The sequence below is a fragment of the Geotrypetes seraphini genome, chromosome 11, assembly GCF_902459505.1.
Source record: "Geotrypetes seraphini chromosome 11, aGeoSer1.1, whole genome shotgun sequence".
NCBI classification, from domain to species: domain Eukaryota; kingdom Metazoa; phylum Chordata; class Amphibia; order Gymnophiona; family Dermophiidae; genus Geotrypetes; species Geotrypetes seraphini.
Window position 1 is genome coordinate 121180230 of NC_047094.1, and position 14920 is coordinate 121195149.

At 44.5% G+C, this 14920-nt stretch overlaps 1 protein-coding gene across 2 annotated transcripts in view; it reads left to right on the top strand.

The window, feature by feature from the left end:
- RIMS4 (regulating synaptic membrane exocytosis 4) overlaps window positions 1-14920 on the top strand; it is a 112802-nt gene that overhangs the window by 69574 nt on the left and 28308 nt on the right. For both annotated transcript variants that reach the window (XM_033915052.1, XM_033915053.1), the window contains exon 3: window positions 1007-1102. In XM_033915052.1, coding sequence (XP_033770943.1) covers window positions 1007-1102 — 96 coding nt within the window. The remainder of the gene's footprint in view (window positions 1-1006; window positions 1103-14920) is intronic.

Genomic DNA, 14920 nt, shown 5'->3' on the forward strand with positions numbered 1-14920 from the left:
ACAAAAGACGGAGACACTGACGCCCAGGTCTTAATTGGACAACATTCTAGAGTGACCAGAATGACATTCAAGAAAAGTGGAAGAACAGAAAGAGAAAGAAATGTGAGCTACTTTGCCTGTATCAATCAGGGTCTTCTGAAGCAGCTGATTGCGAAACGCGTCAGGACCCAAGACCCATTTGTACTTACTCACACGTTCACATGCAGCTAAGTTTGAATGGTTTACTTTTTGATGTGGTGAATTGACCTTTTGTCTTTCCATTAAATATATGAAGTAATTTTCAAAAAAAGGCCTTTATATACTCGCTGTTGTGCAATGATTGTGAACTTGAGCCGTTTCCAAAGGTGGGCTTCCTAGCTCACTGACAGGGTGTTTTTACCTTGTAACGGTTCTCTGAGCACAATATAAGTGTGACTTAGGGTTCCTTTTATTAAGGTGCGCTAGCGTTTTTAGCGCACGCAGGAAATTACCACGCGCTACATGTCTAGAACTTAACGCCAGCTAAATGCTGGCGTTAAGGTCTAGCACGCATGGCAATGCAGCGCGCGCGCTATTCCGTGTGTTAAAGCCCTTAGTGAATGCTGTGAATGTTTTGGTATATGCCTAGAGTGTATTTATTTGATCTATTTATAGCAGTATACGCCTGGTTTTACATTTTTTGATTTACCTCCGTTTTGCTTTGGGAAGCTATCATCATGTAGCCATTTTTTAAAAAATTACTTGTTCCTTCTGTACCTTATTGATTGCCTTTTTTGATAGTTTGTCTAGCGATCTCTGTAAGTTGATTTTTTTTAAAAAATGTATTATTTATTTAATAAGTGTAAACCGCTCAGATATTTGATGTGTGGTTTATCAAGACTTAAATAAACTTGAAGTTCTGAGATCTGGGAGAGCACTTCCATCTCGGTGCCGTTTCATATCATCACCGGCTTTTTATGCAAGATTCAGCCATTTTTATTTAATTTAATTAGTTAATTGAATTGAATTTAAATTTTTATTTTTTCAGAAGCAAGGATTCATTTGACCCGCCTCTTCTTGGAGTGACAGCTATGGAAACTGATGGTTACCAGCCAGCCAGCCCTAAAAATGGCCTCGTTGACCAGTAAGTGGACTTTCTTGGCATCTCAGTGCGGATCAGTTGCCCATATTGGTAATTTAAGTGTAAGAAAAAAGTAATTCTATACAAAATGAAGAAAATTACCTGCTCCTGAATAGGATTTTTTTTAAAAAATGGAAAGGTGTTCTTTTGAAGGATGTAGGGTTAACTCTGTCCTCATTCCTCTTTTTTTTTCCCCCCTGTACGTAACCCCACCACCCTTGTCACTGACAATGTGATGAGATTACTGCTTACTAATGACTACTAGCAGTGCTCTGCTTGAGCCATACAGAGATGCTGGCAACACAGGCTTAGGGTTACCAGATTTTCCATTTGGAAAATCCGGACCCCCCCTAGACCCACCCCCCAGGCCCGCCCAGTTCCACTCATCCCCACCCCGTTAAGCCCCAGTTCCACCATAGCTCCGCCCCCGCTGCCTGCTCTCACCGGGCAGGAGCACATCCGTGCGCGTGCAGATGCAACGCGATGACATCATCAGATGGCATTTGCGCATGCGCGGATGCGCTGCAGCCTGACTGTGATTTGGTCCAAGCTTTTCAAAACCCGGACAGAGTGCCAGGTTTTGGAAAGCTGTCCGGACTCCCGGGCACGTCCTCAAAAGGAGGACATGTCAGGGGGAATCCGGACGTCTGGGAACCCTGCCCAGGAAGTGATATCGGAAGGAAAGCCAACGCTGGTGCCTGGAGAAGCTGCTCACGCTGGCAGATATTTAAAGAGGGGTTTTATACCCCTCCCAACTTAGGTTTGGTCCAGTCTTTACAATATCAGAACAGGCTAGGGCTGGATCCCTAGAATCATCCACTAGAGCAGTGGTTCTCAACATTCCTACTACCGTGACCCTTTAATACACCTCATGTCGTGGTGACCCCCCAGCCATAAAATTATTTTTGTTACTAGTTCATAACTGTCATTTTGCTACTGTTATGAATCATAATGTAAATATCTGATATGCAGGATGTATTTTCATTGTTACAAATTGAACATGATTAAAGCACAGTGATTAATCACAAAAGCAATATGTAATTATATATTGTGAAATATTTATTTCTAATTACAAATAAATGTATGTGGACATATCTGCATGTGGGCGGACCCACCTGGAGACGGATAGAGGAGCAGTGTCTCGGTTCCTAAGACCAGTGTTCTTCAACCTTTTGACACCTATGGATCGGCAGAAATATAATAATTATTTTGTGGACCAACATTGGTCCACGGACCGGCAGTTGAAGAACACTGGGCTGAGTCATGCCAATCTCCGCCTCAGACCCCGCCCCCCTAATAGTACTAATTGTAATACCATTTTTCATATATACACACAATATAATTCTATTAACACTTAATGATTAACCACAAAATTAAAATACACAAAGCACACTGTATGCTTTTTAACATTCATTCCTACCAGAACACAGATAACCCCATGCAAATACGGGACCAAAAACTAAAAGTATTAATATATACAAACAAACCCTAAGATGCAAGACTCTGCAAGCAGTACAACCCCAGAGGAAAAGAAACAAATGCATTTCTTCCTGAACAGACAAATAAATCACTAAATTAAAAAAAATAAAAAGCATTTCCCCTACCGTTGTTGTCTCTCTCCTTCCATGTACCTTGCCTTCTGGCCTTCCCCCCGGTGTTATGTTTGAGCTGGTCCACTGTGCGATCAACGCAGCACCTTTGGGCCGGCTCCCTGAGTGCTGCATTACACAAAGCTGTGGGCAGCGGCTCCTCGCACGCGTCCCTCGCCTCATCTGGAAGCTTTCCCTCTGACATTGCGATGTCGGAGAGAAGGCTTCCAGTTCAGGCACAGGCCGCGCATAGGAGCCTTTTCCCATGGCTTTGTGCACTGCATCACTCAGGGAGCCAGCCCGAAGATGCCGCGTTGATTGCACTGTGGACCAGCAGCTGAAGAATGCTGTCTTGGGCCCGATGGACATGCCGAGGGCCGGCAGAAAATTTCTGCGGACTGGCACCGGTCCATGGACCAGCGGTTGAAGAACATTGCCTAAAGCCATCGGAAATATGTGTTTTCCGATGGTCTTAGGCGACCCCTGTGAATGGGTTGTTCGACCCCCAAAGAGGTCGTGACCCACAGGTTGAGAACTGCTGCACTAGATACTACCCTTGAGCAATGGCTGTGATTCCCTTTGTACTGGGAACTGTGAGTTTTGCCTCTGCAGGATCCCTAGTTCCAGGTAACCTGGGGAACAGTTGCCTAAATCCAGAGATTTAATCAGGGACCTTCCAGTTGACAATACAGAGCAAAATAAGAGGCAATGGGCCAGCCAAAGATAACTGCAAATAAGAGGCTGACCAAATTTTGGGATCAGTTTCAGCATCAAAACTGGCCCAAATCAATATTTGGCCGCATTTCAGTTATGGCTCAAATTGTCAGTACGTTTTTGGCTAAAACCGAAACTTTGCATCATTTCCCTCGCTCCTTCCATCTTTCTCTTCTTCCCTGAACATGGAGAGCTATCTCTCTCCCCTCCTGGACTCATCTGTGAGCCCTTCCCTCCCATCCTACCTTAAACTCTGGAGATCTAGTGGCCTAACAGAGGAAGGACTTATACCTGTATAAAACATGTAAACTGCTTTGGTTGTTCCACAGAAAGTCAGTATATCAAGTGCTCCTGCCCTAGCTGTCTGTACCATCTAAATGGCTGCTCATATCTGCAGTGGTAGTCTTGTGAGGCTGCTTTGACTGCTGAAGGTTACAGCAGCCATTTTGAGATTGGAGCTAGCATAGGCAGGAGTGACTGAATCACCTGCATATGCCAGATCCAATTTCAAAATGGCTTCCACTGAAGATCATGGCAGCCATTTTGATAGTGGAGACTTCTGCTCCAGTTAGCCCACTTGTTTATCAGGATTTAAGGTAGGGATGGAGGTTGGGGAGGGGGGGCTCTAGTCACAAGGGGAAAAAGTAGGTGCTCTTCAGGATGTGGAAGTTTCGCCCCCTACATTTTGCCCCTGCTGCCCATCATCTCCATATCTTTTGCTCCTTCACATTTCATCCCCCACCCCTCCATTTCACCTCAGGTATATTCGCTTCTGCCTTCCAGAATTTATGCCACAGTAAAATTCTGACCCGGTTATAGTAAACTAAACTAAACCTTAGTTTTGTATACCGCGCCATTTCCGCAAGCGTAGAGCTCAGCACGGTTTACAGGGTTAGGATAAAAAGGAAATCCAATGAAGGGTTATAGGAAAGGAACTGAGAGGATAGAGAGGGGGCCAGGGTACCAGAGAGCGGGAGGTGTTAGATTTTTGAAAAGAACCAAGTTTTCAGGTGTTTGCGGAAGAATTGGAGGGAGCTTGAATTTCTGAGTGGGGATGTGAGGTTGTTCCAGAGTTCTGTGGTTCTGAAGGGGAGGGATGTTCCTAGTTTTCCTGCGCGGGATATAACTTTTGTAGAAGGGAATGATAGTTTCAATTTTTGGGAGGATCTGGTGGAGTTAGGGTTTGAGGAGTTCCAAAAGAGTGGAATAACGGGAGGAAGGATGCCGTGCAGGATCTTGAAGGCTAAGCAGGCACATTTAAAGAGGACTCTGGAGTGTACTGGAAGCCAGTGAAGCTTGGACAGGAGTGGAGAGACATGGTCGAACTTGCCTTTTGCGAAAATAAGCTTAGCCGCGGCATTCTGAATTAGCTGGAGTCTATGGAGGTTTTTTCTTAGTTAGGCTTATATAGATGGAGTTGCAATAATCCAGTCTAGAGAGGATGGTGGATTGAACAAGGATGGCAAAGTGAAAATGATGAAAGCAGGATCTCACTTTCCTCAGCATATGAAGGCTAAAGAAGCATTTTTTTACCAAGGAGTTGAGGTGGTCATTGATGCCCAGGATTTTGCTTGAAAACTCAAGCTGAAGAGTGGGGCCGGAAGATAATGGGATGGAGGTGGGTAAATGATCTAATATTGGGCCGAGCCAAAGTAATTTTGTTTTGGACTCATTCAGTTTCATTTGTACAGATTGGGCCCAGGATTGGAGGTTCATTATACATGCGGATATGTTCTCAGCGAAGTTAGTGAGGTCTCGAGGAGGATGAGGATGTCGTCGGCATAGGTGTAGAAAGTTTCTAGGGGGGATAGGTGGATGAGTTTCAGAGAGAACATGTAGATGTTGAAAAGGATAGGAGAGAGGGGTGAGCCTTGCGGGACTCCACATATCGGCTTCCAGGGGGAGGAAGAGGTACCGTTTATGTTAACGTTGTAGGAGCGGAAGCGTAGGAATTTCAAGAACCAATCTAGGACTGTGGAGCTTATGCCTATTTCGGAGAGTTGGAAGATTAGGATATCATGATGGACGACGTCGAAAGCTGCGGAGAGGTCGAATTGTAGAAGAATAGCAAATTTGTTGCAAGAATGGAGATGTTGCAACTTAGAGATTAGTGAGGCCAATAGGGATTTGGTGCTGAAATTTGGTCTGAAGCCGAATTGGTGGGGTAGGAGAATAGAGAATCTTTCTAGATAGGATGAGAGTTGAGTGGATATGATAGATTCTAACATCTTGGTTAGGAGAGGGATATTTGCTATTGGACGGTATTTGGATGGTATGGAGGGGTCAAGGTTGGTCTTTTTCAGTAGAGGGGTCAGAGCAATATGTCCCATTTCGGAGGCGAAAAGGCCCGATGTTAGGGCATAGTTTATAAGATTGGTGAGGGAAGCGATGGCCTGTGTAGAGATATTCTCAAATAGGTAGGAGGTGCACTTGCAAGTTTTTAGTTTGAGGCAGAGTTTGGAGACTTGCGATTCGGAAACAAGCTCAAAGACAGTCCAGGATCTGTCAGCTGGAATGGGATTGGAAACAGGTAGGGTAGGGTTGAGGTCAGTAGAAGCCAGGGAGTTATAGGAAACTGTAGGCGGAAAGGAGCATCTTAGGGTGGTAACCTTTTCATTGAAGAATTTTGCTAGGGCATCGGCTGACAGAGACGAGGGGAGCAAGGATGGGTCCTTTTTTGTAGTTAAGGAGCGCCAAATGTTAAACAACGTACTAATCTGGTTGTTGGATCTGCAGATCTTGTCTCCGAAGAAGTTCTTCCTGGCTTTTTTTAGTGTAGAATTGTAAAGTTTAATATTGACCCTCCAGGTCTGTCTATCTGAAGGGAATTTAGATTTTTTCCATTTGTGCTCCAAAGCGCGACATTTCTGTTTCAGTTCTCTATGAAGCGGGAGGTACCAGGGGGCCTTTTGTGGGTAGGAGATGGTTTTAGTGGATATTGAAGCAAGGGAGTGGTAGGTGGATTCGGAGAGGGAGATCCAGTTGCGCCAGTAGGATTCGGAATCTGTAGGCTTAGGATTGGAGGAGAGTTGATTGAGGAATTTCGACCAGAATAGATCACTCGAAGTTTTTTTGCGGAAGGTTATGGAATGGGAGGAGCGGGATGGGGATTCAAGGTGAGACATGAAGATGGGGAGACAGGTAGCCCCTAAGAAGTGATCAGACCAAGGGACTTGTTCCCAACGAGTGTCGTCGGTTGAAGTTTTGAAAGCGGTAAGATCAAGGAAAGTGGTGAAGTCTAGTGTGTGCCCCTTTTCGTGGGTTGGAGAGGAGGTAGGTGGGGGGAAACCTAGAGAGGTAAGGAAGTTGTTAAATTTGATCGTGTCCTTGCTAATGGTATCGTCAAGGTGGAGATTAATATCACCAATGATCAGTAGTCTTTGAAATTTTAAGCCATAGTATGAAATTAAAAATGGAACAATCAAATAAAGTCAAAACAACAAAAGCACAAAAATCAAAACAGGCCACTTCTAGAAATCAACATTGTAGGCAATACCTCTTGAGATTAGTCAACCAGATTTTGGTTAACCTAACCTTGCACAATGAGTTTGATCCCTGTTGAAATTGCAGCATATTTCTTGTTCTTCAGAGGGCATGGCCAAGCCAGTTTTGACTTTAATTTCAGCCAAAACCAAACAGTGAATGTTGGCTACAGATTTGGTTTCAATTGAGATAGAAGTGCCTTGTTTTCGGTCATCCTCTACAGTAGTTGTAAACTGGCATTCAGTGGCGTAGTAAGGGGGAGGGAGGGAGGACCGCCCCGTGTGCCGTGTCAGTGGGGGTGTCACGCCATACCTCTATAGATCTTCACTAGCGTGAGCAACTTCTCCTGCCTGTTGCTTGCGCCAGCCTTGTTCCCCTCTGAATCACTTCTGGATCAAGAGGACAGGAAGTAACATCAGAGGAAAATCCAAAGCTGGCGTGAGGAGCATGCTGGAGAAAAAGCCACTCACACTGTCGAAAATTTAGAGGTACGGAGGGGAAGGGAGAGGGGTGGGGGGATGCGGAAAGGAGGGGGTGGGGGTGGGCACCACATACCCTTACTACGCCACTGCTGACATTTGCTGACATTTGTGCATGAATGATAAATATGCTGCTTCATCTAAATCCATTTGCTGCTGTCTGCAATTGATAGTACTGTAAACAATAGGTCACAGATGGCCATACAACCTATAAGGCATTCTTTTCCTCTTTTCTCAGAGAATGGTTAAAAGGTCAACAATAGGTGAAAAATACCCCACACCGCTCCTTGTGACCCTGGACATGCCACTTAATCCTTCACTGCCCCAGGTACATTAGATATATTGTGAGCCCACCAGGACAGATAGGGAAAATGCTTGAAGTACCTGTATGTAAACCGCTTTGTGTGTGGTGGTGTACAAGTCCCAATCCCTTTCCCTGATGTCATAATGCCTTATTCCACCAATAAAAGTCAACCTCATCAGTGATGTCACAATGGCTTCATTGTTCTATACTTGGCTCACTTCTGATATTGTATTGGAGGAGAGTGTGGCACAGAGGTTAGCGCTATGGCCTCGGCACCCTCAGGTTGTGGGTTCAAACTCCACGCAGCTCTTTGTGACCCTGGGTACGTCACTTCATCCTTCACTACCCCAGATACATTAGATAGATTGTGAGCCCACTAGGGAAAATGCTTGAAGTGCCTGTATGTAAACCACTTTGAGTGTGGTTGTAAAGCTACAAAAAGGCGGTATACAAGTCCCAATCCCTCTCGCTTCTCTTTAATGCACATTTGTAATTTGGTTTGATTGCTCTACATTCCTGTGGCCTCTAATCACAGAGTTCTGTTGACAAAGTAGGTTCTTGCTCCCCTCAGATTCTGAACATGCTTTTTTTTTGTATGCTTTAAATTGGCTTAAAAAGGCTACTTTGAGGCATTGTTAGCTGAATGGAAAGCATCTGGACGAAGCAGAAAAGCAGTAGGCAAAACTGAAAGGAAGTGTTTTAAAGGCTGCAAACCTTTCTGTTGGGAAAGGAAATAAGAGGATAAAGTGGCTACTATGATTCTCAAAAGAAGAAGCTGAAAAGATAAAGCAAAGAAGTTAGCGAGATAAACGACAAGAGATTGCAGAAAGAAGAAGATAAGCAACTGTATCTGGAAAAGCTAAGTGAAGTTGACAGACAAGTGGGAAGAAAGGCGGGAGACGAGTCTCTTAAATTGAAAGGAGGCTTGGGAACAAACATCGGCAACGCCGGTCCTCAAGGGCCGGAATCCAATCGGGTTTTCAGGATTTCCCCCATGAATATGCACTGAAAGCATTGCATGCAAATAGATGTCAGGGATGTTCATTGGGGAAATCCTGAAAACCCTGTTGGATTCCGGCCCTCGAGGACCGGAGTTGGCCATGTCTGCTCTGGAATAAGAGGGCATAGGACAGGGGTGTCAAAGTCCCTCCTCGAGGGCCGCAATCCAGTCGGGTTTTCAGGATTTCCCCAATGAATATGCACTGAAAGCAATGCATGCAAATAGATGTCAGGGATGTTCATTGGGGAAATCCTGAAAACCCTGTTGGATTCCGGCCCTCGAGGACCGGAGTTGGCCATGTCTGCTCTGGAATAAGAGGGCATAGGACAGGGGTGTTAAAGTCCCTCCTCGAGGGCCGCAATCCAGTTGGGTTTTCAGGATTTCCCCCATGAATATGCATGAGATCTATTAGCATACAATGGAAGCAGGGCATGCAAATAGATCTCATGCATATTCATTGGGGAAATCCTGAAAACCCGACTGGATTGCGGCCTTCGAGGAGGGACTTTGACACCCCTGGCATAGGATGAAGGTAAAAGGGGACAAATCCAGGAGTACCCCGAGGAAATACTTCTTTGTGGAAGGTGTGGTGAATTCATGGAACAGCCTCTTTGTGGAGGTGGTGGGAACAAGGAGAAAAGATGAGGAAAACTCACAGCAGGCGTGCTGCTTCTTCACGACAATCGCAAGCTGCCATCCGAGAATGTGGGTTTCAGCAACTGAACCATCCACCCTACAGTCCTGACCTGGCTTCCTCGGATTATTTCCTGTTCAGAGTTTTGAAGAAATCTCTCCATGGACAACAGTTTTCAAGTGATGAAGATGTCAAGGAAGCTGTGACCTCCAGGTTTGAAAGTCAAACAGAAGAGTCTCCCCGAAGAGGTGGTGGAAACAGAGACTGTGTCTGAATTCAAGAGGGCCTGGTATAGGCACGTGGGATCTCTCAGAGAGAGAAAGAGATAATGGTTACTGTGGATGGGCAAACTAGACGGGCCATTTGGCCTTTATCTGCCGTCATGTTTCTTTTTCTTTTCAAAAGGGTTAAAGTTATTGCAGGAAAAGTGGATGATGTGTATGGCGTTATCAGGGAGCTATATTGAAAAATAAAAAAATTTTTGAAAACTCTTTTCTTTCCTACTGAGGTAGGTAAATTATTGAACTTGAACCAAATAAAAAAAAAAATTTTTGCATGTCTATCCTTATTCTAAATCACTTGTGTCAAACACAAGGCCCGTGGGCAGAATCTGGCCTGCCTGGCCATTTTTAGTGGCTCGCTCCAATGCTTTCAAACTTCCCCTTCTCACAATGTTGTCCGTGGCTCCCCTTCCTGCTTTCCATCTGCCTTGGTCCACCTGGGCGAAAACAGGAAGTTGCGCGTGATTGGAGACAGACCGCGGCAGATGGAAAGCAGGAAGGGGAGTTGCAGACAACGTTGCTGAATCACTGCCAAGCCGGCAGATTTTTCAGCGTGAAGGCGACATCAGACCGTGGTGGGAGAGAACACATGCTGGGCTATGAGGAGAGAGACCGGTGCAGGAGGGAAGACATGCTGGGCTGTGAAGAGAGAAGAGAGGTTGGACCTGGGGTGGTGTGGAGGAAGAGGGAAAGAGATACGTGAGAGAGAACTGTTGGGAAGAGAGAGGGAGAAATGATGGACCTGAGGGGAGGGAGGGAGGCAGGCAGGCAGGCAGACAGGGGAAGAGATGGGATGGTGCAGTTGGGAAGAGAAAGAGAGAGAAGCTGGATCTGGGGATGGAAGGGAGGGTGAAATGTTAGGCCTGGGTGTGCAAGGGAAAGAGAGAGATGCAGCATTTTTTTTTTTCTTCCATCTCATTGTTCAGCATCAAGAGGGGAGGGAAGAACAGAAAAGAGAGGGAGCAAAATGTTAGACCAAGGGGAGAGAGGAGGAGAGATGTGGTAATGGGGAATATATAGAAGGAAATAGGAGGCTGGGAAAGGAGCGAGATAGGAAATGGGAGAGCTAGGGACTGAGAGGAGATGGAGAATAGAGATGTAGCTGAATATTTAAAAAGAAGGGTGAGAAAGAGGGCAAGATTTGAGTGGACAGAGGCAAAAAAGAAAAGAAAAAGTTAAAGCTGAATGGGAAAAATCAATATGTTGGAGACAGGCATAAGGAGGGAATGGAATAAGAGAGAAGAGGAGAAAAAATGGACAGCAGCCACTGGAAAGAAAATTAGTAGAAGATAGACAAAAAGCAGAAAGAGAAACTAGGACCAAGAAGATGGAAAAGCAAAATGACCAGACACCAAAAGGTAGAAAAAATAATTTGATTTTCTATTTTGTGTTTACAATATGCCAGATTTGAAGTGTGTATCCTGTCAGAGCTGGTGTTAGACAGCAAGCGTGAACTAGGCCCTAAAAGAGAGAGGAAAAGTCTTTTATTGATTTATTTTTATACCACAGAGTCGGCGTGGGATTGGAGAGGTTGTGTCCCTATACTTCTAAGACTAAGGGTTCCTTTTACTAAGCTGCGGTAGCGTTTTTAGCAAACGCTAACCCCAACACTACGCAGAGAAACCAACGCCAGCTCAAAGGAGGCGTTAGCGTCTAGCACTGCTTAGTAAAAGGAGTCCTAAGTATCTTAATAAAAATAAATTTGGCCTGCGACTTAGCCTGTGATTTAGATTTTGGCCCCTTAAGTGATTTGAGTTGAGTGATGTGATTAGATAGTCTAGTACAGTGGTTCCCAACCCTGTCCTGGAGGACCACCAGGCCAATCGGGTTTTCAGGCTAGCCCTAATGAATATGCATGAGAGAGATTTGCATATAATGGAAGTGACAGGCATGCAAATCTGCTCCATGCATATTCATTAGGGCTAGCCTGAAAACCCGATTGGCCTGGTGGTCCTCCAGGACAGGGTTGGGAACCACTGGTCTAGTAGATTGTCAGACAGATTCAGAGATTTGGATCCCCTCCCCCAACCTTTTTGGTTTTTTATTGAGTCCTGGTGGGTTGACTGGAAAAGTGAGGGGTATATGTTTAAAGCCGAGCTTGTTTTTCAAATCCCCATTTGAGTGTTTAACTCGGGGAAAACCTTTTGAGTACAGAACTGAAGTGGTTTGTCAACAAGTTTTTAGTGTTCTTTTCTCGGAAGGCTGCATGTGTGCCATTTTCCTGTATTGTGCACATCCCCTCAGGTATCAAAGTGGTTTACAATCGAATGAGAAAAGCATACCAGAAATACAATGAGGAATGCTTGAGCAAGCTCTGACCAATTATGGCTCATGCATAACAAATTAGCCAAGGTCTGCTGTGCTGACTCTAAATAAGAGAAGGGCTTACTCCAGTGTTACCAGCAGTAGTTAAAATAGGCCAGATCTTCTGAGCTCCACATAATGCCCCGCGGTAGGGGGCTAAATATGAACTCAAAGCCAGGTCCAGTGAACTTCGAGCAGCATTTTTGGACTGGTATAAAATTGACCAAACGAAAGGCAGCATTGCGTGCAACAATTTATATGCATGTAATGGAAGCCTTTGAATGAGATTGCCCCATGTTTTCATTCTGTTGTGCAAATGTGTTTATGCATGCAGGGAGCGATCTGTATATCCACGTAGATTTCACATTATTTTTTTTCTTTTCTCAACTAGCCTGTAAGCCTAACGTGTAGAGGCAGTCCCTGGGTTAAGAACGAGTTACGTTTTTAAAGCTGTTCTTAAGCTGGATTTGTATGTAACTCAGAACTTGAGGATTTTAAGATTCATGCTGCTTACCTCTGCTTCCAGCTGACAAAAGGGCCAACTGTCCCTACCGGTATTCCCTGCGTCATTCCTGAATCTGCTACAGGAGAAATGTAGGAGTCTATGCCACTGGAAATACTGCTTAGTGAAATCAAATGAAGCCACAACTGCGTTCTTAAGTACAAGTCGTACTTAAATCGGGTGTCTGTAACTCAGGGACTGCCTGTATTATACAGCACCGCATTCCTGCAGAAATGTTAAGCAATGGTAGTAATAATTAACTGTATTCATGCATTTGGATGCCATTAAATTTCAGTAAAGTAATCTCATTATTTATTGCATTACAGGGTTTACAATTTGGGGATTATGGAGTCCTTTTACTAAGCTGTGGTTTTCTGCTTGCTAAGGTCATTTTTTAAATACAGCTGGAAAATGGTCAAGCGCTAATGTTGTCATTAGCGCATGGCCATTAAAAAGAATTATCACAGGAGCATATAACTAACACCTATTAAGAAGGCCCAATGTGCGGAGATGGCCAAAAAAACAAACAAGATGCTAGGAATTATTAGAAAAGAAATGGTATATAAGACTAAGAATTTTATAACACCTATGTATCGCTTTATGGTATTACGTTCAGTTCTTTCTCCTTATCTAAAAATATATATATATATAACGGCACTAGAAAAGCTTCAAAGAAGAGCAACCAAAATGATAAAGGGTATGGAACTCCTCTCGTATGAGTAAAGACTAAAGAGATTAGGGCTCTTCAGCTTGGAAAAGAGACGGCTGAGGGGGAGATATGATTAAAGACTACAAGATCCTGAGTGGAGTGGAACGGGTACAAGCGGATCAATTTTTTTACTCTATCAAAAATTATGACTAAAGGACACTTGATGAAGTTACAGGGAAATACTTTTAAAACCAATAGGAGGAAATATTTTTTCACTCAGAGGAGTTAAGTTCTGGAACGCGTTGCCAGAAGACGTGGTAACAGCGATTAACATAGCTGGTTTTAATAAAAGTTTGGACAAGTTACTGGAGGAAAAAGTCCATTGCCTGCTATTGAGACAAATATTTGGGATTGGTAGCATGGAATGTTGCTACTATTTGGGTTTTTGCCAGGTCCTAGTGACCTGGATTGGCCACTGTGAAAACAGGATGCTGGGCTAGAAGGTCCATTGGTCTGACCCAATATGGCTGTTCTTAAGGACTTATGTCCCACGGCGACAAGAGGGCATCCACTAAAACTTAAGGGAGGAAGACTTCATGGCGACTTCAGGAAATACTTCTTCACCGAACGAGTGATTGATCGATGGAATGATTTTCCCCGCCAAGTGGTTGAGGCCAGTAGCGTGCTCGACTTCAAGAGTCGATGGGACAAACAGGTGGGAGTACTACAGAGTTATGCTGAAACGATAGATACTCCAGGGAAGAAGGCTTCTTGAGTAGGCAGACTAGTTGGGAGGGAGGGTTCTTGAGTGGGCAGACTTGTTGGGCCGTTGGCCCTTTTCTGCCGTCATATTCTATGTTTCTATGTGCTAATACTGTGGTAATCCCAGTTAATACACAGAAATGCTCATTCTCCACACTGCCCCCCCAACATGCTTCCTCCAAGAAAAATGAAATTGTTCTTTAGCATGCAGTTACCGTGTGCAGATTTGTAAATTATCGCAAGACACCTAAACACATCCCTTGATAAGCCATAAAGAGCTCCTTTTACAAAGCCGTGGTAGCAATTCTCTCCCCCTTCCCCCCCACGCGCAAATGCATTTGCTGCAGGAGAATCACCACAGTGGTTCTGTAAAAGGGGTCCTATGTTTGGTAAGCTTGCTCTAGCGCTTACTGCAGCTAATAAAATGACACCTATATTTTCTAATGCTACAGGACCTATGTCTGTGATGTATTTCCCATTCACACAGTCAAATCAAAATATAAATCTTAGCTGACTGAACCTCACTGTGGCAACAGCTAACTCTTAGGCAGCAGAATGGGCTGGGCACTGGGGCAATAGCCCCAACAAGCATCAGCAACTAAAGACATTGAGGCAGGACAGAAACGTATTTGTTTGCCCCCTTCAACCAAAATGATGAAGAGCTGTATTCCAACTGATTTACGGTATGGAGGCATCTGCTCCTCATCTGGTCATCTTCAGGATTCCTGTCTCATGCCACTGATTTATAAATTACTTGGGGAGTAGAATGGTAACATAAAATCTCTTTTCCTACTTAGGATCTAGCTAGATACTTGGGATCTGGGCTTGATGAACCTTCGATCTGTCCCAATATGGCAACGCTTATGATCTTATGTTCTTATGTGAGCCAAATATAGGACAATCAAGCCATTGTGACCTCACTGATGAGTTTGGCTCTTAGGCATTGGTGGAATGAGCAGTTATGATGTCACAATCTCAGCTCTGGAATGTTGCTACTCTGGGTTTCTGCCAGGTACTTGGGACCCGGGTTGGCCACTGTTGGGAATAGGACGCTGAGCTTGATGGACCTTCGGTCTGTCCCAGTCTGGCCATTCTTATATTCTTAATGTTCTTAGAAATG